Consider the following 22500-nt stretch of genomic DNA (forward strand, 5'->3'; position numbering starts at 1 on the left):
CAGACGCATTATCCATTGCGCCACTGGCCCTGTTGATGTTAGGTTGCCTAAACAAAGGACATGTGTGAATGCAATTGCCGGGGGACACCGGTCACATGTCAGAGATCCAATTCGACAGCTGTAAAACAGTACCAGAACTCTCCCTGGTGGTCTAGTGGTTAGGATTCGGCGCTCTCACCGCCGCGGCCCGGGTACGATTCCCGGTCAGGGAACAATCACTTTCTTTTGAATTTCATATTAGTTTCCGATGGAGCTGCCGGAGGAAAAGAACGAGCCAGCCAGGAGTCGAACCTAGAATCTTCTGAATTTCATATTAGTTCCTTTTGAAGCTGCTGGAGGAAAAGAACGAGCCAGCCAGGAGTCGAACCTAGAATCTTCTGATCCGTAGTCAGACGCGTTATCCATTGCGCCACTGGCCCTGTTGATGTGAGGGCGGCCTGAACAAAGGACATGTGTGAATGCAAATGCCAGGGGACATCGGTCACATGTCAGAGGTCCAATTCAACAGCTGAAAAACAGTAGCAGCACTGTCCCTGGTGGTCTAGTGGTTAGGATTCGGCGCTCTCACCGCCGCGGCCCGGGTTCGATTCCCGGTCAGGGAACAATCTTTTTGAATCACTTTCTTTTGAATTTCATATTAGTTCCCGATGCAGCTGCTGGAGGAAAAGAACGAGCCAGCCAGGAGTCGAACCTAGAATCTTCTTAATTTCATATTCGTTCCCGTTGCAGCTGCTGCAGGAAAAGAACGAGCCAGCCAGGAGTCGAACCTAGAATCTTCTGATCCGTAGTCAGACTCGTTATCAATTGTGCCACTGGCCCTGTTGATGTTAGGGGACTTGAACAATGGACATGTGTGATTGCAATTTCCAGGGGACACCGGTCACATGTCAGAGGTCCTATTCGACAGCTGTAAGACAGTAGCTGCACTGTCCCTGGTGGTCTAGTGGTTAGAATTCGGCGCTCTCACCGCAGCGGCTTGGGTTCGATTCCCGGTCAGGGAAGAATCTTTTTGAAGCGTTTGTTTTGAGTCTGAAATAAGTTTACGTTGAAGCAGCTGGAGAAAAAGAACGAGCCAGCCAGGAGTCGAACCTAGAATCTTCTGATCCGTAGTCAGACGCATTATCCATTGCGCCACTGGCCCTGTTGATGTTAGGTGGCCTCAACAAAGGACATGTGTGAATGCAAATGCCAGGGGACACCGGTCACATGTCAGAGGTCGAATTCGACAGCTGAAAAGCAGTAGCAGCACTCTCCCTGTTGGTCTAGTGGTTAGGATTCGGCGCTCTCACCGCCGCGGCCCGGGTTCGATTCCCGGTCAGGGAACAATCTTTTTGAATCACTTTCTTTTGAATTTCATATTAGTTCCGATGAAGCTGCTGGAGGAAAAGAACGAGCCAGCCAGGAGTCGAACCTAGAATCTTCTGATCCGTAGTCAGACGCGTTATCCATTGCGCCACTGGCCCTGTTGATGTGAGGGTGGCCTGAACAAAGGACATGTGTGAATGCAAATGCCAGGGGACATCGGTCACATGTCAGAGGTCCAATTCGACAGCTGTAAAACAGTAGCTGCACTGTCCCTGGTGGTCTAGTGGTTAGGATTCGGCGCTCTCACCGCCGCGGCCCGGGTTCGATTCCCGGTCAGGGAACAATCTCTTTGAATCACTTTCTTTTGAATTTCATATTCGTTCCCGATGCAGCTGTTGGAGGAAAAGAACGAGCCAGCCAGGAGTCGAACCTAGAATCTTCTGATCCGTAGTCAGACGCATTATCCATTGCGCCACTGGCCCTGTTGATGTTAGGTTGCCTAAACAAAGGACATGTGTGAATGCAATTGCCGGGGGACACCGGTCACATGTCAGAGATCCAATTCGACAGCTGTAAAACAGTACCAGAACTCTCCCTGGTGGTCTAGTGGTTAGGATTCGGCGCTCTCACCGCCGCGGCCCGGGTTCGATTCCCGGTCAGGGAACAATCACTTTCTTTTGAATTTCATATTAGTTTCCGATGGAGCTGCCGGAGGAAAAGAACGAGCCAGCCAGGAGTCGAACCTAGAATCTTCTGAATTTCATATTAGTTCCTTTTGAAGCTGCTGGAGGAAAAGAACGAGCCAGTCAGGAGTCGAACCTAGAATCTTCTGATCCGTAGTCAGACGCATTATCCATTGCGCCACTGGCCCTGTTGATGTTAGGTGGCCTCAACAAAGGACATGTGTGAATGCAAATGCCAGGGGACACCGGTCACATGTCAGAGGTCGAATTCGACAGCTGAAAAGCAGTAGCAGCACTCTCCCTGGTGGTCTAGTGGTTAGGATTCGGCGCTCTCACCGCCGCGGCCCGGGTTCGATTCCCGGTCAGGGAACAATCTTTTTGAATCACTTTCTTTTGAATTTCATATTAGTTCCGATGAAGCTGCTGGAGGAAAAGAACGAGCCAGCCAGGAGTCGAACCTAGAATCTTCTGATCCGTAGTCAGACGCGTTATGCATTGCGCCACTGGCCCTGTTGATGTGAGGGTGGCCTGAACAAAGGACATGTGTGAATGCAAATGCCAGGGGACATCGGTCACATGTCAGAGGTCCAATTCGACAGCTGTAAAACAGTAGCTGCACTGTCCCTGGTGGTCTAGTGGTTAGGATTCGGCGCTCTCACCGCCGCGGCCCGGGTTCGATTCCCGGTCAGGGAACAATCTCTTTGAATCACTTTCTTTTGAATTTCATATTCGTTCCCGATGCAGCTGTTGGAGGAAAAGAACGAGCCAGCCAGGAGTCGAACCTAGAATCTTCTGATCCGTAGTCAGACGCATTATCCATTGCGCCACTGGCCCTGTTGATGTTAGGTTGCCTAAACAAAGGACATGTGTGAATGCAATTGCCGGGGGACACCGGTCACATGTCAGAGATCCAATTCGACAGCTGTAAAACAGTACCAGAACTCTCCCTGGTGGTCTAGTGGTTAGGATTCGGCGCTCTCACCGCCGCGGCCCGGGTTCGATTCCCGGTCAGGGAACAATCACTTTCTTTTGAATTTCATATTAGTTTCCGATGGAGCTGCCGGAGGAAAAGAACGAGCCAGCCAGGAGTCGAACCTAGAATCTTCTGAATTTCATATTAGTTCCTTTTGAAGCTGCTGGAGGAAAAGAACGAGCCAGCCAGGAGTCGAACCTAGAATCTTCTGATCCGTAGTCAGACGCGTTATCCATTGCGCCACTGGCCCTGTTGATGTGAGGGCGGCTTGAACAAAGGACATGTGTGAATGCAAATGCCAGGGGACATCGGTCACATGTCAGAGGTCCAATTCGACAGCTGAAAAACAGTAGCAGCACTGTCCCTGGTGGTCTAGTGGTTAGGATTCGGCGCTCTCACCGCCGCGGCCCGGGTTCGATTCCCGGTCAGGGAACAATCTTTTTGAATCACTTTCTTTTGAATTTCATATTAGTTCCCGATGCAGCTGCTGGAGGAAAAGAACAAGCCAGCCAGGAGTCGAACCTAGAATCTTCTTAATTTCATATTCGTTCCCGTTGCAGCTGCTGCAGGAAAAGAACGAGCCAGCCAGGAGTCGAACCTAGAATCTTCTGATCCGTAGTCAGACTCGTTATCAATTGTGCCACTGGCCCTGTTGATGTTAGGGGACCTGAACAATGGACATGTGTGATTGCAATTTCCAGGGGAAATCGGTCACATGTCAGAGGTCCTATTCGACAGCTGTAAGACAGTAGCTGCACTGTCCCTGGTGGTCTAGTGGTTAGAATTCGGCGCTCTCACCGCAGCGGCTTGGGTTCGATTCCCGGTCAGGGAACAATCACTTTCTTTTGAATTTCATATTAGTTTCCGATGGAGCTGCCGGAGGAAAAGAACGAGCCAGCCAGGAGTCGAACCTAGAATCTTCTGAATTTCATATTAGTTCCTTTTGAAGCTGCTGGAGGAAAAGAACGAGCCAGCCAGGAGTCGAACCTAGAATCTTCTGATCCGTAGTCAGACGCGTTATCCATTGCGCCACTGGCCCTGTTGATGTGAGGGCGGCTTGAACAAAGGACATGTGTGAATGCAAATGCCAGGGGACATCGGTCACATGTCAGAGGTCCAATTCGACAGCTGAAAAACAGTAGCAGCACTGTCCCTGGTGGTCTAGTGGTTAGGATTCGGCGCTCTCACCGCCGCGGCCCGGGTTCGATTCCCGGTCAGGGAACAATCTTTTTGAATCACTTTCTTTTGAATTTCATATTAGTTCCCGATGCAGCTGCTGGAGGAAAAGAACAAGCCAGCCAGGAGTCGAACCTAGAATCTTCTTAATTTCATATTCGTTCCCGTTGCAGCTGCTGCAGGAAAAGAACGAGCCAGCCAGGAGTCGAACCTAGAATCTTCTGATCCGTAGTCAGACTCGTTATCAATTGTGCCACTGGCCCTGTTGATGTTAGGGGACCTGAACAATGGACATGTGTGATTGCAATTTCCAGGGGAAATCGGTCACATGTCAGAGGTCCTATTCGACAGCTGTAAGACAGTAGCTGCACTGTCCCTGGTGGTCTAGTGGTTAGAATTCGGCGCTCTCACCGCAGCGGCTTGGGTTCGATTCCCGGTCAGGGAAGAATCTTTTTGAAGCGTTTGTTTTGAGTCTGAAATAAGCTTACGTTGAAGCAGCTGGAGAAAAAGAACGAGCCAGCCAGGAGTCGAACCTAGAATCTTCTGATCCGTAGTCAGACGCATTATCCATTGCGCCACTGGCCCTGTTGATGTTAGGTGGCCTCAACAAAGGACATGTGTGAATGCAAATGCCAGGGGACACCGGTCACATGTCAGAGGTCGAATTCGACAGCTGAAAAGCAGTAGCAGCATTCTCCCTGGTGGTCTAGTGGTTAGGATTCGGCGCTCTCACCGCCGCGCCCCGGGTTCGATTCCCGGTCAGGGAACAATGTTTTTGAATCACTTTCTTTTGAATTTCATATTAGTTTCCGATGAAGCTGCTGGAGGAAAAGAACGAGCCAGCCAGGAGTCGAACCTAGAATCTTCTGATCCGTAGTCAGACGCGTTATCCATTGCGGCACTGGCCCTATTGATGTGAGGGTGGCCTGAACAAAGGACATGCCAGGAGTCGAACCTAGAATCTTCTGAATTTCATATTAGATCCCGACGCAACTGCTGGAGGAAAAGAACGAGCCAGGCAGGAGTCGAACCTAGAATCTTCTGAGCCATAGTCAGACGCATTAGCCATTGCGCCACTGGCCCTGTTGATGTGAGGGTGGCCTGAACAAAGGACATGTGTGAATGCAATTGCCAGTGTCCAACGATCACATGTCAGAGGTCCAATTCGACAGCTGAAAAACAGCAGCTGCACTCTCTCTGGTGGTCTAGTGGTTAGCATTCGGTGCTCTCACTGCCGCGGCCCGTGTTTGATTCTCTTTTCTCTCTTTCAGGGAACAATCTTTTTGAATCACTTTCTTTTGAATTTCATATTAGTTCCTGATGAAGCTGCTGCAGGAAAAGAACAAGCCTGCCAGGAGTGGAACCTAGAATCTTCTGATCCGTAGTCAGACACATCATCAATTCCGCCACTCGGAGTTAGATGGCCTATTTCTGAAAAGTTTCTAACATTGTTTTGAGTGGTTAGGATTTTCGTGATCCTCAAGTTCTTTCTGATAAATATGAGGTTATGGTATATTCTTCGGGCCAGGTTAAATTTGAAAGAGCCAAACTAGAATCTTGCCATCCATACTGAGTGGTATTTGATGCAGTCATGTTTTTCGTGTGCTTTCAAGGACTTTCCTTTGAATTTCATATTAGTTCTTGTTGACGCTGCTGGAGGAAAAGAACGAGCCAGCCTGGAGTCAAACCTATAATCTTCATTGTCAAGCCAGCATCAGGGAATTATCTTTTTCATCTTTCTTATCAACATGAAATACACAAAGGCACATAAAGATGGAGTTACAATGCAGATGTACTTATGAGGTTTGTGCTCTTTCATTTTCAGAGGCTAGAATTTTGATTTTCGTAGTCCTTCTTTTCTTTCTGAAAAATCAAAAAAACAACAACAGCAACAACAACAAAAAAAAATCCAACAACAATTCTCTCTTGGAATCTTCTCTTCTGTAATCTTACACGTTATTTGTTGCTGTTCTGACCTTGGGGGACCTTTAAATATCTAATACAGGCATGTGAACTCGATCATTCTGCTACACGCTTTCAGCTCCTCTTCTTCTTATCATCTACATCTGTAACTCTGCACAATTTTGGTGATTTGGTGAAGTACTTGACTCAGTCAATGACCACCAAATGCTGATGATTATTCTGCAGAGGAGCACATTGGATATTCTTCACTGGAAGGATGCAAAGTGGCTTGTTCAGGGCGACACTGGGGCTGGCAGAGATTTCACGCCAGCGGCTCAAAGAGAAGTCGTCTCGGGCCTGACCCTCTCCCCGGCTTACGCTTTCATTCGAGATTAATGACACTCACTCAATGCTGTTCCTCTCTATTGTATCCTCTTCCATGGCATATATATTTTGCCCCTCTACTTCATCTTGACTTTTTTCCAATGAAAATCTTAAGTGGGAAATGCTTGGAAAATAACCCCCGAAATTGATTAAGCTTCTCTGACGTATAAGCATCATTGTAATATTATCTAACATAACTAAGTAGGGTTTCTGTCAGTACACAAGGTGGCAGTAGAGTTACACTGCAAAGGATCTCCACCAGGGAAATCTGTGCCAAAACCACTGACAGGGACTATTTTTTATGACAATATACAGAATATAAATCTGGACAGGCCTCAGCGTTTATGCAGTTTCAGCTCAAGCATTCACCGCCAAGGCAAAGTTTTTGTGTGGCCAAAACTTAGCTTCAATAGCTGTCACCCTCGTATCTTTCCGCCCTGGTGTATTCATTATCAGGAACATTAATGTTTTCAGGAGGAACGTGTTCGCGTCACACTGCTGGCACGCAGCACAGAATACAGACGGATATTAAATCAAGTGGAGGTGAGTCCAGTGGTGCCTCGCTCTGTGCCACACCCCCACCTGTCTTCTTTTTCTTTTGTCATTCCGACTTCTCCACCATTCCATTTTTTTTGCTCACATTTGTTAGCTGCCTGTTTAAAAACCGCACAAACAAAAAGAAAAAACTTTTAATTTATGTTTTGTTTGCCTTTGATTTGGGAACCCTCCCCTTTGTCACTTTCACAGCTGGTGAATGCACTCAAGACCGTTGCGTTCCTGGAGGTCAACCTGGTGGACTACAAATACAAGTGAGTGCGCGCCGCACAGCCTCCGCAGTGGGAGAACATCAAGCCGTGTTCACACAATGTGGGTGATTGATGCCTCTCTTTTCAGGGATGTTCCCTTCCTGGAGCAGCTGAAGATCACCCACAACTCCGACATCTTCATAGGCATGCACGGGGCGGGGCTTACACACCTCCTCTTCCTACCCGACTGGGCTGTCATCTTTGAGCTGTGGGTGGCACTTCTTTGTGTGGGCTCGTGTGTGTCTGTGTCTGTGGATTTTAATGGCTGTGTGTGGATTTTGTCCTGTGTGTGTGTGTGTTTGTGTGTGTGACAGAGAGCGATAGACGGAGATGGGGAGACAGAGAGAGTCGTGTGGAGAGCAATGTGTTTGGCACGGTGCTGCGCTCAAAGTGGCCCTCAGACACTTGGTGTATGATGATGAAATAGTGCCTAATTAACCAGGCATTCATCACACCTGGCTACCCCGTGGACGCGCTGTGTGAACATTCACAATCATCTGTGTGTGTGTGTGTGTGTGTGTGTGTGTGTGTGTGTGTGTGCGCACATGTGTGGAGAGAGACAGGAAAGAGTGAAAGTGAGTCAGAGCAGGAGATAAAGTGTCTGCATCTGTCCCTCCCAGATATAATTGCCAGGATGAGAGCTGCTATCGAGATTTGGCTCGGCTGCGGGGCGTTCGATACGTGACTTGGCAGAAAATGGACAAAGTGTTCCCGCAGGACAAGGTAGGGGAAACTCCTACACTTTTTGGTCCGGGCCACACCAACAGTCGATCATGTACAAATTGAGAAGAGTTCCTCCTGATGCAGCACACTTTCCCTTTTTTAACGTCGGTCCTGTTGTCTGTCACCTTTCTCAGGGTCACCATCCAACCCTCGGCGACCACCCCAAATTCACCAACTACTCCTTCGAGGCGGCCGAGTTCATGCGCCTCGTGCTGGAGGCGGCCGATTACGTCATGCGTCACCCCAAGTGGCGCCGTCGGAAGCCCCGTGACGAGCTGTAGAGTCTGAGCGCGGCACTCAGACATCTGGCTGCTCGAGAACTTTTTGTCCCACCGTCACCTGAGGACCCACTGCACATCGAGTACTGTTTTTTATTTTAGCTAACCCTACCAGTGGGTTTTTCGTCGCCTCCCGTCCGCCGCCACGTGAGGTTACAAATGGGCGTGACAGGTGACGCAGGGGGCTGAACAACTTCCACCGTCTCTCGCTCTCTCTCCGAGCGAAATCACTCAAAGGACGCTCCGCTTTGCCGCCTGAGTATCTGGAGAGCGATAAGATGTGTCCTATGTTTCTTCATTACCGCCGCCGCGTCTCCTCTGTTCCGCAGCGGCAAAGTTAGCTAATGAGCAGCTGCTACGGAGTTCCCTTCACACGCGACATCTTGTCACATTTGATCACAGTCACCTTGAGCCGTCGACAATCGGGGCCGCCGATTTTCCTCAGAGCGCATTCAGAATGCGCCTGTGCAATGCGGTGCGCGCCGTACTCCAGCTTGGTTCAGACGCGCACCTGCACACTCGCACTCCTTTGCGGGAAGTTTGTCATGTTTCAGTGCTCGTCACAAACAGCAGCAGCTACAGACATAAGAGAACAAAAGGCAACATACGACAGTTGCCAAGATGAATTGTCAGTCGCACATGAATTGTTGTGCTGCAAACCTAAACACTGTGAGATACAAGTATTACGTTTTTTTTTTTTTAATTGTCAACAATCCATAGTTTTCCACAGAAAAAACTATGGAGTTTTTCTGCATTTACATTTATTATTATTTCTCAGTCTACATGGTAATTATTTACATTACTGACAGTGGCAGCGGCTAGTTAGCGAGCTAAATTGTTGCTATGTAGAAAAGCATGTTGTGCGTGGGCAGGCGACCAAAATGGTATCGTCCTATACCAGGCCAGCAAGTGGCGCTGTGTCAATGGCAGGAGTGTCATTCTCCTGTTCAATTTCGACAATTTATTCATTCAAACTTCCATTTTAAATGAGGAAAAACTGAAAAGTGTTGCTTTTAAGTGTATGTATGCCTTTACAATTTGAATGAATGAGCCACTGACGCCTACCGCTGTCTTAGTACTTGTGAGCAGTATTATCTACAATGTGGGTGCTCCTGTTTTCTGGAACCGTGCTGAAGATTTTTTGATTGCTGGTAGTTTTTTTAATATTTGATAGTAGATTAGTGTATAACAGTGTAAAAACAGTGTATAAACAAGCACAATTTGCATTCAGCCTGATGCAATGCACAAGAGTGTTGTGAGCACTCAGCAGATCGTTTTCATGTTTCTCGGCCTCTTGCGTGTCCTGGATGTTTTATTTATCAGTGAAAATCGTGTTGAACCTCTTCCAGTCAGGGCCTCGCCAGACTTCGTGTTTCATATTCAGGGCCTGTGTGATATTTTTGAAATAAATAATTCTATAAAGTGCTGAAGCATGTCTTTCTGTCTGCGCCGGCCACATTGGACATCAGAGACTTAATTCATCTTAATTTAATCAATCATCTTTTGAAGCCTGACCTTGGATTGAAAAAGTGGAGCCAGTGTGTTGCCCGTTCTTGCTGATAGCAGACAGCTCTCTGCTGTGGCTTTCATTATCTCAGTGAGTTCACGTCTGAGGAGGGAAAAGGGCTTTTGGCAAAAGGGCACCAGTTCAGTTTTTACTGTCAACGTAATAAATCTGGATGACCTCAAAAAACGACCCAAAGGTAACAGTGACACATCCCATCCACTGGGTGGCAGTATGAGACCGTACATGAGGACGCAATCGTCCTCCTTCCCGCCAGATCTGTTCCGACTATGTGTGCAGCCTTCCCGAGAAGAACACGTTGTTTAGATCTGGGCCCAATACCACACTTATGAAGTTTGGCTCGTAGCCATTTTTTTTTATTTTTTTATTTTTTTTATTTTTTATTATAGCAGATATTACGTCTGAACTTGCTGTGCATTGACAGACACCGGGCCTGTCTGGGATGGACACTATTTATGGCCCGGCTCGGGTTACCGGCAGTGACCTCGTAAAGAATGAAGCTTCCCTTTGCAGGGTGGGGGATCAAAAAGCAGAGGAACCAAGAAGTCTTTTCTCATTAACCTTTGCTTGCGGCTCCAGATCGATGCCGCGTTGACTGCTTGGATGTGTGCAGAACAGATCATCTCAGCGACGAGGGACGAGACGACAGAATGCGAGAGAGCCCATTAGACCGAGCGACACCTTTCGATTCGAAAGCATACGGCGCATGGAAAGCTGCATCAACTCTTAATTGTGAAGCACCTAAACAGATTGCACGGCCCATTTTTACAAAATAATTATGGTCGTAATCGTTTTGCTCCACTCGAAGAACAAAATTCTCTCTCTGGAAAGTCTCTTGCCAGTGTCCTCACCACACCCTACACTCGCACACACGGAAACAATGACTTTCACAGGGGATTAATATAAGATTATCGATTTAGGAAAAATTACTCCTCGAGCTATGAGGACATGTTTCCTTAATGCCCCCGAGGCGATGACTTCAGCCTACTTTCCTTGACAGCACAGCATGTGGGAATGATTCCGCCTCTTTACCGACTTGGCTGGCAGGAACACGCGTTCAGAATTCTCACTTGTCCATGGCTGTTGAATTAACGGCTTTTCCGTAATCACAGTGAATCATAAAATGGACGAGGCTGGGAATTATTCATTTTCACTGTCTTCTTTTGCGTTGTGTTGTTGTGTTTCCTCTGACGCTATATCAGGCTCTTCCCAGGAAGGATAAGTGGGATGAGTGGTGTCGAATCCATTAGCTGCTTGTCTGTAAGATGAAGAGGCCTCCTGTTCCACGGTATGGGAGTTCCCCACTGTCAGGGCTGCTGGAAAGATGCTAGATAACATCACTTCACTTTTACTTTTCTTCCAATGTGGTTTTGCAGCTTGACTGCAAAGTGAAGGACAGCACAGAGCTCCACATGGTCCTGAAAGAAAACAAAACGAGAAAACACACACCTGTCCAGGTCCAAGTTGCTGTAAGGGCTTTTTAACAATTACATTTAGTATTTTTTTTCTTCCCTCCCCTCCTGCCACAAAAGCTCCTCCAAAGACCTCACTCCCCGACTAATCTGTTCCCAGCCAGAGCCAGACAGATCGATTAGTAATAGATTAGAACCTAAATTAACCGGTTGGAAACAAGACGCAGCCGGTCGTGCGCAGGTAGCAAAAAATGGCTGGATTGAGGATGATTAAAAGGATGCTTGTCATTTCCACCCCTGCGCTCCCGGAATGCCCGGCATCTTGAGGCGCCTTCCTGCTCCACTTTTCGCTGAGGGAAGTTACATGGCGTCCTTTACCAGCACCTCACTGGGCCTCACTGTGGGGCCACAGCTGGAATACGTAACCGAGGGATGTATGGGAGGCTCTTCAATCTGGTCTGTTATAGCAGACATCGACCTCCCCTCTTAAGTCTTAACGACTGCAGATGGAGCGTCGGGGCCAATCAATCGCCATCAACACGCTGGAATATTCCAGGGATGGAATAATTGATGGGCTTTCTCCCGCGAGTAGCAGAGAGGCAGCTGTGATTAAGTTCTGTTAAACATCTTGCTGGTTTTCATACATCTAGCGGAGCACATATTGATATTCAGACCCCACCCGCCCGGTTGTAATGTGATCGAAGAGCTGAGGCGAGATGGACTATTATATGATGAGGGGGGGGGAGTCATCGACCTGCGCACGCACCTGTCAGCCAGGCTGGAACCATGACAATCATCGGAGCTCCGCCCCCACCTCCTCCCCTTCCTCTAGCCAGCAGCACGCAACCGCAACGAAGAGGTGAGGATTGAAATGTAAGCTGGGGTCGCAGCAGTAAATGTTCCTCCCTTCCACAGTGTGGAGGAAAGGAAACTCTATATACCTTGTATCCCACAAATGATGACCCATGCACACTTTGGGTTTACGTCGCATTGTAAAATATAAATTCTTGTGTCCCTGTTGCAAATCAAGTCAAGTCAAAGGTCCACTGAGTAACATTCAAATGGATCGATTAGTTTCACTGGAATGAAACATATATATGTATGATTTTTATAAAGTTTCCAGTTATCTTTTCAATGTCAAATAATGAGCCTTGATATTTCCAGAATGAGCGCGTGCACTTGAATCTACCGCAGCCCCCAAAACAGGGACCTGCTCTTTCAAGATTTCACCTTGACATGACAGCCGGCAGCTATATGTGCGATTAAGTAGGACATCAGAAATTACATTTAACATTCATAGACCATGGGCAATATTATTTTGTACCTTTAACTGCTGCTCAAACTCACTCAGTGGGCATTTAATTTGTTTTTTTTTTCCTCGAGATAAATTTTAGAAAGCGTGGAAAGACGGATGTGAAAAATCACAAGGACTCCTTAATGCAAACTCTGAGGACATCCTTCTATTATTAGAGGTGCACGGACCGCACCCCCCCCCCCACCCCTCCACAGTCCACTTGTAAACTACATGACATCAGTGAGGATGGGGGCGGGGGCGGGGGCGAAGGGGGGCGGAGGTGGTGGTGGTGGTGGTGGGGGGGTTATACTTGCGAGCTGAATGGTGAACTGGGCGGGCGCTGTTGCACGTGCTCTGAATGGGGAAGACGGGCTCGCGTCGCGTTTCTCACGTCCAATCGATCCGCGCTCGCGGGAGGAGCGAGGAGCGACGGCGGCGGTAGCGCCAGCGAAACTATCAGTCCCGCATCACCAGCACGCCATCACTCTCATCAGCATCTCTCCTGCGACCGCCGGGACGCCTCCGCGCGACGGTCACGCGCAGGGGTATGAACTTGTGAGGGGAGTGTTGAGTGTTTGCGCCCCCTCCCCTCCCCTCTCCTCTTCAAAAAAAAAAAAAAAAAAAAAAACCCGCTCCCGTCAGCCAGGTTGTGTCTTGACCGGAAGAATAGAACGACGTACTTTTGATGACTTTCCCTCCCTGCGCGGCTGCTCTCCAGGCGGGACGCGCTTAGCTCACTATGCCGACTGGGACCGCGGCGCCTCTGCTCGAACTCGGCTAACCCCACTAAACCGGCTCTGGAGGGCTTGTGGTCTGGTGTGGCACCACCACCACGAGCACCCTTGAACCACCACTACCACCAGAGCAGCAGCAGCAGCAGCAGCAGCAGCAGCAGCAGCAGCGTCGAGCCGCTCAGAGGCTCCCAGGGATTGCCCCGTTTGGAGGAGAGGCAGCAGGAAGGAGGAGATCTCACCTGGATCCCCACTGTGATCATGACAAGCGAGTTCACACATCTGGGTAAGGTTGCTTTCATTCTATTCACTTCATTTAGATGTCTGGTCTTTCTTTTTAACCATCATTTTTTGGGGGGTCAGCGATGGGCTTCGACTGTGAGATATTCGGACCGGGGTGGACTTGGGCTCGTGGCTGGCTGGCTGGCTGGCTGGCTGGCTGGCTGAGACGCTCAATGAGCGGCTGAGCCCGAGATCAACTTTAGGAAGCGATTCCTGAGAAAGCGGCGGCAGCGAGGCTGCCGATCGGACCTGAAACCAAAACCCACCTTGATCCCCGAGTGATCCCGCTCTTGACGCGCAATTAGCCTGCGTAAAGTCGAAATACCCTCCCACCCCCTCCACCGACCCTCTTCTCCCAACCTCAGTCCTTCTACGCGCACATCGCCTGTTGTCTTTGGACATGGGGAGAGAGGTGCGCTGTTTCCTTCCTTACATAAGGATTCGGTTCTGAGCTCATTATTCAGCCCACTGAGTGATGGTTCCTGTGCCACGGATCGAGCTCATTCCATTCCACCACGCGCCCTCCCCTCCGCGCGGACCATGAACCGAGTAAGGGGAGGACCGCGCGCAACCAAGGGAGCTCAGACTGAGAGAGAGAGAGAGAGAGAGAGAGAGAGAGAGAGAGAGAGAGAGAGAGAGAGCCAGGTTGCGCGCCGAGGCTGTGAGGTGCGTTACGGAAGCAAGTGTGGGACACACTCTACTGGACACGTATACGCACGCCCTGCACCCCAACCCCCTCCCCCATCCACTCTCCTCTCCCCCTCTCCTCCCCCCTTCCCCCTTCTCTCTCGTGCATACACATTCTATGAGAGGGGAAATTGCTCGGTGCATGTTAATAGGCGCTGTAATGAGAGCCAGCCCCTATTGCGTTGTAATTGTTAGTCATCCTCGTCTCCACCTCCCCCAAACTCCCATCACCCGCCATCACCATCACCATCACCATCACCCCCTCCCTCCCCCCCTCCTTCCTCTGCTCCTCCTCCCACCTCAGATCCGCAATTTCGACTGTTGTGAAAGAGTTTAATTATTATTGCCCCGCTGTTTATTCATTATTATTCTTTTTATTATTATTATTTTTTACTGCGCAGAAAGTGGTGTCATTAGTGTGTAACTGGGAATGAGGGGTTGAGGGAGAAGGGGTGGGAGACGGGGGGAGGAAGGGTGCGGGGGAAGGTCTGCGGGGCAGGTGAAGAGGATCGGTCAGCGGACTTAATTCTCATTGACAGTCACATTAACACAAGAGCAGCGCTCTTAATCCTGGGGAGATTACTCTCTCCAACCTGACCCCCTGTCACCGAGACGTCCTCATCTCTCTCTCTCCCCCTCCCCCGTCTCTCTCTCCGCTCCTGCACACACATGGGTGCACACACATGCCTACACACACACACACATGCACGTGCACACACACACACACACACACACACACACACACACACACACACACACACACACACTTGTACAGGCGCAGCAGCCTGATGTCTTGCTGTGCTCTCTTACTTGTCTGCACTAGATGACTTCTCCTCTGTCTTTGTCAACCCTTTCTTTCCCTCCCTTGCTCACACCCCACGCTCTTGCACCTGACACACACGCACACACACACACACACACACACACACACACACACACACACTTAGCAATTACTCCACTCCCCAGGCTCGCCTCTCATCTGGACCCTTACCTCTTCTTTATCCCCCTCTTCCTCCCATCGTGGCTCCCAGCGGTGGGACGGCCATCGTCCTCAGGGGGCCGCTGGGGCTCTGCGCGTTCCCCCCCACCACCCACCCCCAGCTAACTTACCCCACGGAGGGCTGTTCAGGATGACTGGCTACGAACGAGGGGGGAATGGATTGTGTGCATTTGCGATTGTGCGCGGGGACACATTGGGGCAATTGTCGGCGAGGCGACGGACGGCGGAGAGGAGAGGAGGTGGCGAGAGGAGAAGGGCGAAGGAGGAGGCGGGAGAAATGAGCTGGAGAGACAGAAGAAATATTTGTGAGAGATGAGGCGAGAATAGAAGATGGTGCGTCTGTGGGTGTGTGTGTGTGTGTGTGTGCGCAGAGATAAAGAGGCAGAGCCTGTATATGTGAAATGACCTGAGTGTGCTTGAGCGTGGCTAGGTGTAAGTAATAGCAGGAAGTGGCTGCACAATGGAATCTTGCAAATCTGTGCACTCGTTCATGTGTAATGGACAGAAAACACTACGAGGAGGAGGAAGAGGAAGAGGAGGAGGAGGAGCAGGTGGAAGAGGAGGTGATGAGTTTCCTCGTGCACAGACACATCTCAGGTGACACAAACTGGATGAGCAAACAGAGATCTCGCTGGCGGGACAAGTGAAGCGACAGGCCAACGAGCGACTGGAGATCTCCTGCGCAGCGCCGCTGCTGGCGTTGAGAGATTGTCTGCGATGAGGAGATATTTCCTCCCCGGGAAGGAGGTGAAGGGGAGGGAAGGGAAGAGAGGGCAGGGACATTCTTTCATGTCAAGTGCAGAGAGATGGAGGAAGGCCTCGCATTTGTAAGTGACAGCATCCTGGAGAGTTTTTTTTTTTTTTTTTTTAAATGAGTTTCTGGCTGCGCTGTGGCTTCAGAAGCGCCATGCAGGCGCAGTGCCGGACTCTGAAACCGTGCACGGAGAACATCCTGGCTGATTCCCTCGTCCTCGAGAGGAGATCTGACACTAATGGAGGGGGAGATAACGAGATCGATGAGCAGCGCCGTGTATCTGTTTCTGGTCCCCACCACAAAAACCACAGCGGGACAGGAGGTCGCGACCCCCGGTCGTAAAGAGAGGTTAAAGTTCAGTCTTTTGCGAAAGACCAGAACGGCTGCTGTGTGATTCGCCAGTTGCAACTCTGCTGAACGGCTCAGTGGGAGTCTCGATTCAGCCTCACGCCTGCTTAAAAGATGAAAGATGGGCAGAAGTTCTTTCATTTATTCACTATTTGAAACTCTGTGTATTTTAGGTTCTCAGTTTTGTTTAACCCTTGAGGCACATTTTAATCACCAGTAGATTCAAGCGCTGCATTATATTGCAGAAATATGGAAGATTAAAATCATCATCAGAAATAATCCTTTCCTCTCACGGCCGCTCCTTGTTTTTTCTGCTTCAGCGATGGTTTTCTAAGAGCTCTAGTGGACCTCAAGCTGGCGTCTGCGCGGCCTCCCCGTCAGACGTCCTCCATCCCGTCTGTCGCTCAGTCAGTAGCTGCATTTCCATGACAGTTTTTCGCAAGATAAAAGAGATATTTCAAAAAATTTAAGTACATCTGTAATTTGCAGGTGTTTCCATTGAATGTTTTGAATGGCGTGAAGCGCATAAACCGTAATTCTTATAAAATCTCGTCCCGCGAGACTTACGAGAATTACGTTTGCTTTTGTTTGTTACATCTGTTTGCTGTCAAGAATGTTTGGTATATTTTTCTCTTTGATTATTTGTAAAAAAAAAAATTCTGTCTCCACCTCTGTCCAAACATAACGCGCCATTTTCACTTGAAGTGAACTGCTCACGTGATCCCGTACATCACGTCCGCTGACGTGTAAATGCGAAAAATTTGCGATATACCTTCTATATCGATACGTCTCAAAACCTTTTAGCCATATCTGAGAGTTTTTTTCCGACGTTAAGGTGTTTCCATGACCAGTTTTTTATTGCGATATTTAAGTTTTACGCAATTCTATGGGTCATGGAAACGTAGCTAGTGACCACCCTCCCAAGCCCACCCTTCACGCCGCTTCTAATTCCAATCCAGCGGGTCCTGCTTTGACTGACAGCGCTGGCTGCCAGTGGTCCCGCCCCCTGATCCATCCCCGGAGGAGACGTCCAAAGGCACAGCGGCGCCGTCTGAACGGGTGCTGCTCCCGAGACTTAAAGCTAGTCGACAGACTTCAGGGGTTATTGGATTACTCTTCACTTGTACGCACTCCATTTTCATTGGGAAACATCTGTGCCCAAGTTTGGATTAATCCGGTTAATCTGAGCCAACCAGCAGAGACTTTTGAGGACGGCGCGGCTGCCTGGCCGTGACTTGAAAGTGGGATCACGTCGCGACAAAGTTTCTGGAGGAGATTTTCTCTCGTCTCACTTTAGACCATGACTGAAGTAGAGCGAGTGACAGCAATGGTTTCAAGTCACAGTCTTCCGTCTCTCACCTTGGATACAATCTGCTGCTTCCACTCCTGCGTGTCCATCTGCCTCCCTCCCCTCCCGTGCGAGACAGCGCCTCCCCTCTGGCAGCCGGCAGATGTGCCGCTACCTGTAAATGACTGTGGGAGCGTTTGGGTGTGGGAGAAGCTGACAGCGATGTTCTGCTGCGTGGCGAGGAGGAGGTGCTTTGGTGGCACAGGCCTCCGGCGGTCACGAACAGCCTCACCCCACTGGGTGGGGGGTGGGGCGGCGGGGAGCATGAGAAGCACCGGAGGGGGAGAGGCTGGAACAAGCAGAGAGGAGACAGAGGAGGAGGAGAGAGGAGCATCAGCGCTGAGGCCAAGTCTGTCAGAGGAGCCCGTGTGAAAAACGCGCACGCTCGCGCTGTGGAGGTGACGGCTTTTGTAATAAAAGACAGAAGGCCGGCGTCGCCTGCAGGGTCCCGCTCTGCGGTTGACTGATGTCAGTCACCGGCTGACAGAAGCCCCCAGACCCTCCGAGGGACATGCGTCGAGCTGAGGAGGGTTCAGTCTTTGCTTTCGAGGAGTCGGTGAACTAAGAGTCTGTTTACCTTCTCTGTAAATCACGCAGCAAGTGGGTTTCACTCAGACACACACACACACACACACACACACACACACACACACACACACACACACACTAACGCACACACACACACACTACGCGATGAGATGAATGAGAATTGATGCTTCGCCATCAAGCAACACCTCTCAATTACATTTTATGCAGATGAGAGTGCACTACATGTCCACGTCTGCTTGTCTATTACAATTTTGTCTTAATTGCCATCTGTCACTGAGTGACTGTTTAATTCAGCTAAAAAAATAATGCACACACACACACGCATGCACACACACACACACACACACACACACACACACTCAAAACCCCCCAAAATGTGTTGTACGTGCCTCAAAACTGAACCACTTGACAGACCTGCTGCTGCCCCCCGAAAAAAACCTGCTGTGCCAAATAGATTTTCACAGCCCCAACCTTGAGTTTCCAAAGATGAACGAAAGTTCTATTGACTTTACCAAAGCAAATGATTATTCATTCACCTCTTCTTTGACAGCCGTGGCGCTCTCTCCCTCGGAATGCCTGATCACATTCCAGCGGCTACTTATTTACAGTCAGATGCTCCCCGATAATTCGTTGACTGCAGGGCTCCTTCACGGCACCGCAACAAGGTCTCAGGCCTCAGGAACAACCCAGCGATGACGTCAGGCCTCCAACCTCCGACCACACCTCCCACCATGTACGAGTTAAATAGATGGATGGAATGATGCAGCAGTTTTCCGATGGGTTCGATTTTCCTCTTGGAGAGTTTGAGAGCAGAACCGGGCTTTGGAGTTTGTGACTGCATATGTTTTTTTGTAAACCCCAAGCAGGTGTTTCCAGGCTATTACCATGCAGCAATTTGATGGTTTAAGGTCCAATATTGTGCAAAAAATGTAATCATCGCCAGTGTTTCTGACAATAGATTGTATGTCTCCCTAGAAACAAGTGAGGCCCATCCTTTACTTCTCCATTACTTCTCCATTGTGATGTCACAGAAGGCACTGAGAGAAGTCCACCCAGCTGTTCACTTTCTCTTCAGCAGCGTCGCTGGAGTGCCTCGAGGGCAACAAAACATCTGTTCCACTTGGAAGGAAAATGGATGTTTGTTGGATGAAAAGTCTGAAAAGTTTGAAGCTCCTCCCAAGCCAGTGAGACAAAAAGTCACTGCGGAATCGCACAAAGCCGCTTTCTGGGCCTGCGTCTGCGGCAAATACGCACAAGACGGCACAAGAACATTTCTTTCAAACCTTTTGGTGTCAGCGTTTGTGTCTGGGATCCATTTAAGATCCTTGCGTGGAATTGTTTTGTCAGGTCGTGTCAACTACGGGTACGGGAGTGTGTGTGTGTGTGTGTGTGAGAGAGAGCGAGAGAGAGAGCGGGTTTAGAGGACCTGCTTTGTCTCGGAGGAGCAGACTTATGTGATGTCATGCTCCAGAGACCCGCAGACAAATTAATTCACTTATTGACACTGCTGACACGTCTCAGCGACTTTGTAAAATGAACAATTGATCAGGCTTCCGCTCTCATTTCGTTTTTTTTTCCAGATGCTTTTTTTGCCTTCCTACCGTCCTCCACCACTCTGATTATTTCCAACCGCGTCGACGTTAGGATTCCTCTTTTTTGCCGCCTTTTGCTCTCTAACTCTCTCTCTCTACTACTTTCATCTGTCTCTTGCCCATGTGTCGGCCAATTCGCAGACAGCACGCATAGTAATTTATGTAATTACAAGCCAGGCATTCCATTGGCAGCAGAGGGGACTGATAAAAACACAAAGTCAATTGGGTTGCACGATTTAAAACAAAGAAAAAAAGAAAGTGCAGAGTTTAGAAAGGATGGGATTGGTGTGTGTGTGTTTGTGTGTGTTTTATGTGTGTGTTTGCACAGTTGTGTTGTGCAAATGTGTGCTGTGTGGAAGCACCACAAGGCCATGAGCCAGTCCGGTACTCCTCCCCATTAGCAGCAGATCTATCACGGAGCCTAAAGCTTGAAAAAAGAAATACAAAAATAAAATCAATCAAATCAAACAAAGCTGAGTTCACATCAAGGTCGTTTGTTTGCCGTTTATCGTGAATATTTAGGTCATAACAAATGTCTGCGCTCTCCCAGCCTGGCTCTCAGGGCCTCCACCTTTTTCTTTTGACTGCAGCTTTAGAGGACGATCGCAGCGAGACGCACAAAATGACCCACATGTGGAACACCGTGATTGTCAGCGCTGCTCTGTGTTCTTGTACAGGTGGGGAAAGGAAGAAATACTTGGCTGCGGGTTTTTGAAGAGATAATGAGAACCGGGGATGCGCTAACGGTGACGTCAGAAGAGTTTGCCGTATAGTTGCTCAATTTTGCATGATGCTCTCACCAACAGTTCCACTTTTCACTCCTGAGGAAGTCTTCGTTAAAGAGCTGAACACTCCAGACAGGACGTGGACGTGCATTTGCACGTTAAAAGTTTAGGAAAAAGGAGTAAATGTGTGTGTGTGTGTGTGTGCGTGCGTGTGTGTGTGTGCGTGCATGTGTGTGCGTGCGTGCGTGCATGCTTTCCCTGGGAATTCGCTGTGGCAGAGCCTTTCTGCGGTGGGAGAGGAGAAGGCAGATAAGTAGCGGAGACAGCGGCCTTGTTCCGAGCGAGCGGAGCGCTGCGTAAAGATTGTTGCCTCGCCGTCCTAAATCACATTGTTTACTTTTTTCATCAACAAACGGCAGCTGCAGTCAGCAGCAGTGAAAGAGGAGCGACAAACCGGAGGGGGGTGGAGGGGCGTGAGGATGGGGGAGTCGGTGGGAGGAGGAACCACATCAATACTGCAGATAGCTGGCTCGTCTGGAACGGCCAACCTGTCGGAAAGTATTTGTGCGTGTGCGTGTTTGTGTGCGTGCGTGTGTGGGTGTGTGTGTGTGGGTGTGCGTGCAGTCGTCTAAATGTGTCTCCTCTGTTTTCCACCTTTCCATCCATCTGGCCGTGCCAGGGGACACTAACTTCTAATGGCCTCTTATTGCTTTTATTAGAGTGCGCTGGATTTACAGCCCAGGCCCTGCCTCCGAGTGTCAGCAGTGGTGAGGAGACTTACCCTGATCCGCGTTTGTCCACGATTGGCTGTCCGACTTTTTCAAACAACACAGCCAAAAACAAAACAAAACAAAAAGTAGAAGAGAGGTGCTGGGGCCTGGCTGGGCTGTGGCTGCGTAACTTTACATCAGGGGTCACCGACCTGTTTGAACCTCAGAGCTTCTTGATGGATCCTGAGCAGGTCCCCAGACTCCAAGATGGCGGCCCACCCAGCGCATACGACGCTGGAGCATGTGCAGTAGTGTCACTTCCCATCATGCCTCTGTAACTCACATGATGTATTTGGCCAATCAGAATGATTCTGGAGAACGTCACTTGCGCAGCCAATCAGAACGAGCTGAGACACAGCAGCACGTACGACGTTGTGACGTCACGCTGGGAATGAACTCTTTTCTGATGATTTTCTGGCATTATTTACCTTTTTTTTTTTAAACGACTAAAAGACCGTAACTGAAAAATCTACAATAGAAACATTTGCCATGAATTGCGTTTCAGGTCACAGTCGTCCAAGATGACATGATGAACAATGTTTCTGTGCAAAACGTGTTTAGTCGTGGGAGCCTTTATATCGTTACAAGGACAATACGGCAGACACGCTGCTAGCTGCTGCTACTCCTCCTGCCGTCCAGAGACAATGCCATTCGGTCAAACTCCAAACTGGCCTGTCGGTGAGAGTGAAACCGCTTGTTTGTCTCGCTCTGTGGCCCTGAGATGAACCAACGACTTGTCCCGTACGCAACCCCGCCTTTCGCGCCAAGACAGCTGGAGCCATCGTCACAGCAACGACCCCCAGGACCCCGAGTGCGGGACAAGCAAGTGATAGAAAATAGGACGGACGGATAATGTTATAGCCATTGAGTTAACAGCAGAAAAAGTAGTTAACTGACCTCCAGTCAGTCTCGTGAGCCATCTGTGACTCCGTATGTGTCGGCGCCGCTTCCTCTTTGGAGAGATTTTCAGAACAAACTTCTGCCCTGTTAGCACCGCTGCTAGTAGTAAATCTGGATCTTTATTGACAGCAGTCTGGAGGTGTGCCAGGCGGCCTTCTTCACATCAACGGTGCGAGCTCTCGGGCCGTGTGGCTTTACAGTCAGTCAGTTGCACAGTGTGAACACTTTCATTTGAGATTTTTGGCTGTAAAGATTTTTTTGGGAATCAAACAACGTCTTTAAAGCCTTCCAGCGTGAGTCCAGCCTAGTGTGGAGGTGATGAGTGAGGGAGTGCAGGGATGTGGAACTGTGTC

At 49.4% G+C, this 22500-nt stretch overlaps 2 protein-coding genes and 20 non-coding genes across 22 annotated transcripts in view; 13 read left to right on the top strand and 9 right to left on the bottom strand.

Moving 5' to 3' along the window:
• trnar-acg (transfer RNA arginine (anticodon ACG)) overlaps positions 1-30 on the bottom strand; it is a 73-nt gene extending 43 nt beyond the window's left edge. Inside the window, exon 1 of the tRNA in view lies at positions 1-30. This exon is cut by the window's left edge and continues 43 nt beyond it. This is a non-coding gene — a tRNA (tRNA-Arg).
• The window catches only part of eogt (EGF domain-specific O-linked N-acetylglucosamine (GlcNAc) transferase), a 28092-nt gene extending 18436 nt beyond the window's left edge, over positions 1-9656 (top strand). Inside the window, exons 12-16 of the mRNA XM_076014157.1 lie at positions 6898-6966; positions 7171-7232; positions 7318-7437; positions 7850-7952; positions 8087-9656. Coding sequence (XP_075870272.1) covers positions 6898-6966; positions 7171-7232; positions 7318-7437; positions 7850-7952; positions 8087-8233 — 501 coding nt within the window. The 3' untranslated portion in view covers positions 8234-9656. The remainder of the gene's footprint in view (positions 1-6897; positions 6967-7170; positions 7233-7317; positions 7438-7849; positions 7953-8086) is intronic.
• Positions 141-212, top strand: trnae-cuc (transfer RNA glutamic acid (anticodon CUC)). Its single transcript has one exon. It is a non-coding gene; the product is annotated as a tRNA-Glu (tRNA).
• trnar-acg (transfer RNA arginine (anticodon ACG)) lies at positions 347-419 on the bottom strand. Its single transcript has one exon. It is a non-coding gene; the product is annotated as a tRNA-Arg (tRNA).
• On the top strand, positions 531-602 carry trnae-cuc (transfer RNA glutamic acid (anticodon CUC)). Its single transcript has one exon. It is a non-coding gene; the product is annotated as a tRNA-Glu (tRNA).
• Positions 1069-1141, bottom strand: trnar-acg (transfer RNA arginine (anticodon ACG)). The gene has a single exon. It is a non-coding gene; the product is annotated as a tRNA-Arg (tRNA).
• trnae-cuc (transfer RNA glutamic acid (anticodon CUC)) lies at positions 1252-1323 on the top strand. Its single transcript has one exon. It is a non-coding gene; the product is annotated as a tRNA-Glu (tRNA).
• On the bottom strand, positions 1391-1463 carry trnar-acg (transfer RNA arginine (anticodon ACG)). Its single transcript has one exon. It is a non-coding gene; the product is annotated as a tRNA-Arg (tRNA).
• On the top strand, positions 1575-1646 carry trnae-cuc (transfer RNA glutamic acid (anticodon CUC)). The gene has a single exon. It is a non-coding gene; the product is annotated as a tRNA-Glu (tRNA).
• trnar-acg (transfer RNA arginine (anticodon ACG)) lies at positions 1715-1787 on the bottom strand. Its single transcript has one exon. It is a non-coding gene; the product is annotated as a tRNA-Arg (tRNA).
• Positions 1898-1969, top strand: trnae-cuc (transfer RNA glutamic acid (anticodon CUC)). Its single transcript has one exon. It is a non-coding gene; the product is annotated as a tRNA-Glu (tRNA).
• Positions 2287-2358, top strand: trnae-cuc (transfer RNA glutamic acid (anticodon CUC)). Its single transcript has one exon. It is a non-coding gene; the product is annotated as a tRNA-Glu (tRNA).
• trnae-cuc (transfer RNA glutamic acid (anticodon CUC)) lies at positions 2610-2681 on the top strand. The gene has a single exon. It is a non-coding gene; the product is annotated as a tRNA-Glu (tRNA).
• trnar-acg (transfer RNA arginine (anticodon ACG)) lies at positions 2750-2822 on the bottom strand. Its single transcript has one exon. It is a non-coding gene; the product is annotated as a tRNA-Arg (tRNA).
• On the top strand, positions 2933-3004 carry trnae-cuc (transfer RNA glutamic acid (anticodon CUC)). Its single transcript has one exon. It is a non-coding gene; the product is annotated as a tRNA-Glu (tRNA).
• On the bottom strand, positions 3139-3211 carry trnar-acg (transfer RNA arginine (anticodon ACG)). Its single transcript has one exon. It is a non-coding gene; the product is annotated as a tRNA-Arg (tRNA).
• Positions 3323-3394, top strand: trnae-cuc (transfer RNA glutamic acid (anticodon CUC)). The gene has a single exon. It is a non-coding gene; the product is annotated as a tRNA-Glu (tRNA).
• Positions 3928-4000, bottom strand: trnar-acg (transfer RNA arginine (anticodon ACG)). Its single transcript has one exon. It is a non-coding gene; the product is annotated as a tRNA-Arg (tRNA).
• Positions 4112-4183, top strand: trnae-cuc (transfer RNA glutamic acid (anticodon CUC)). Its single transcript has one exon. It is a non-coding gene; the product is annotated as a tRNA-Glu (tRNA).
• On the bottom strand, positions 4650-4722 carry trnar-acg (transfer RNA arginine (anticodon ACG)). The gene has a single exon. It is a non-coding gene; the product is annotated as a tRNA-Arg (tRNA).
• Positions 4833-4904, top strand: trnae-cuc (transfer RNA glutamic acid (anticodon CUC)). The gene has a single exon. It is a non-coding gene; the product is annotated as a tRNA-Glu (tRNA).
• Positions 9657-13350: 3694 nt separating the features above from the next.
• LOC142880382 (chemokine-like protein TAFA-4) overlaps positions 13351-22500 on the top strand; it is a 33906-nt gene continuing 24756 nt past the window's right edge. The window contains exon 1 of the mRNA XM_076014260.1: positions 13351-13478. The gene's annotated coding sequence lies outside the window, so the exon portion shown is untranslated. The remainder of the gene's footprint in view (positions 13479-22500) is intronic.

This window comes from Nelusetta ayraudi, unplaced genomic scaffold (genome assembly GCF_046127955.1).
Source record: "Nelusetta ayraudi isolate G7.1 ecotype Tasmania unplaced genomic scaffold, CSIRO-AGI_Nayr_v1 ptg000168l, whole genome shotgun sequence".
In the NCBI taxonomy this organism is placed as follows: Eukaryota; Metazoa; Chordata; class Actinopteri; order Tetraodontiformes; family Monacanthidae; genus Nelusetta; species Nelusetta ayraudi.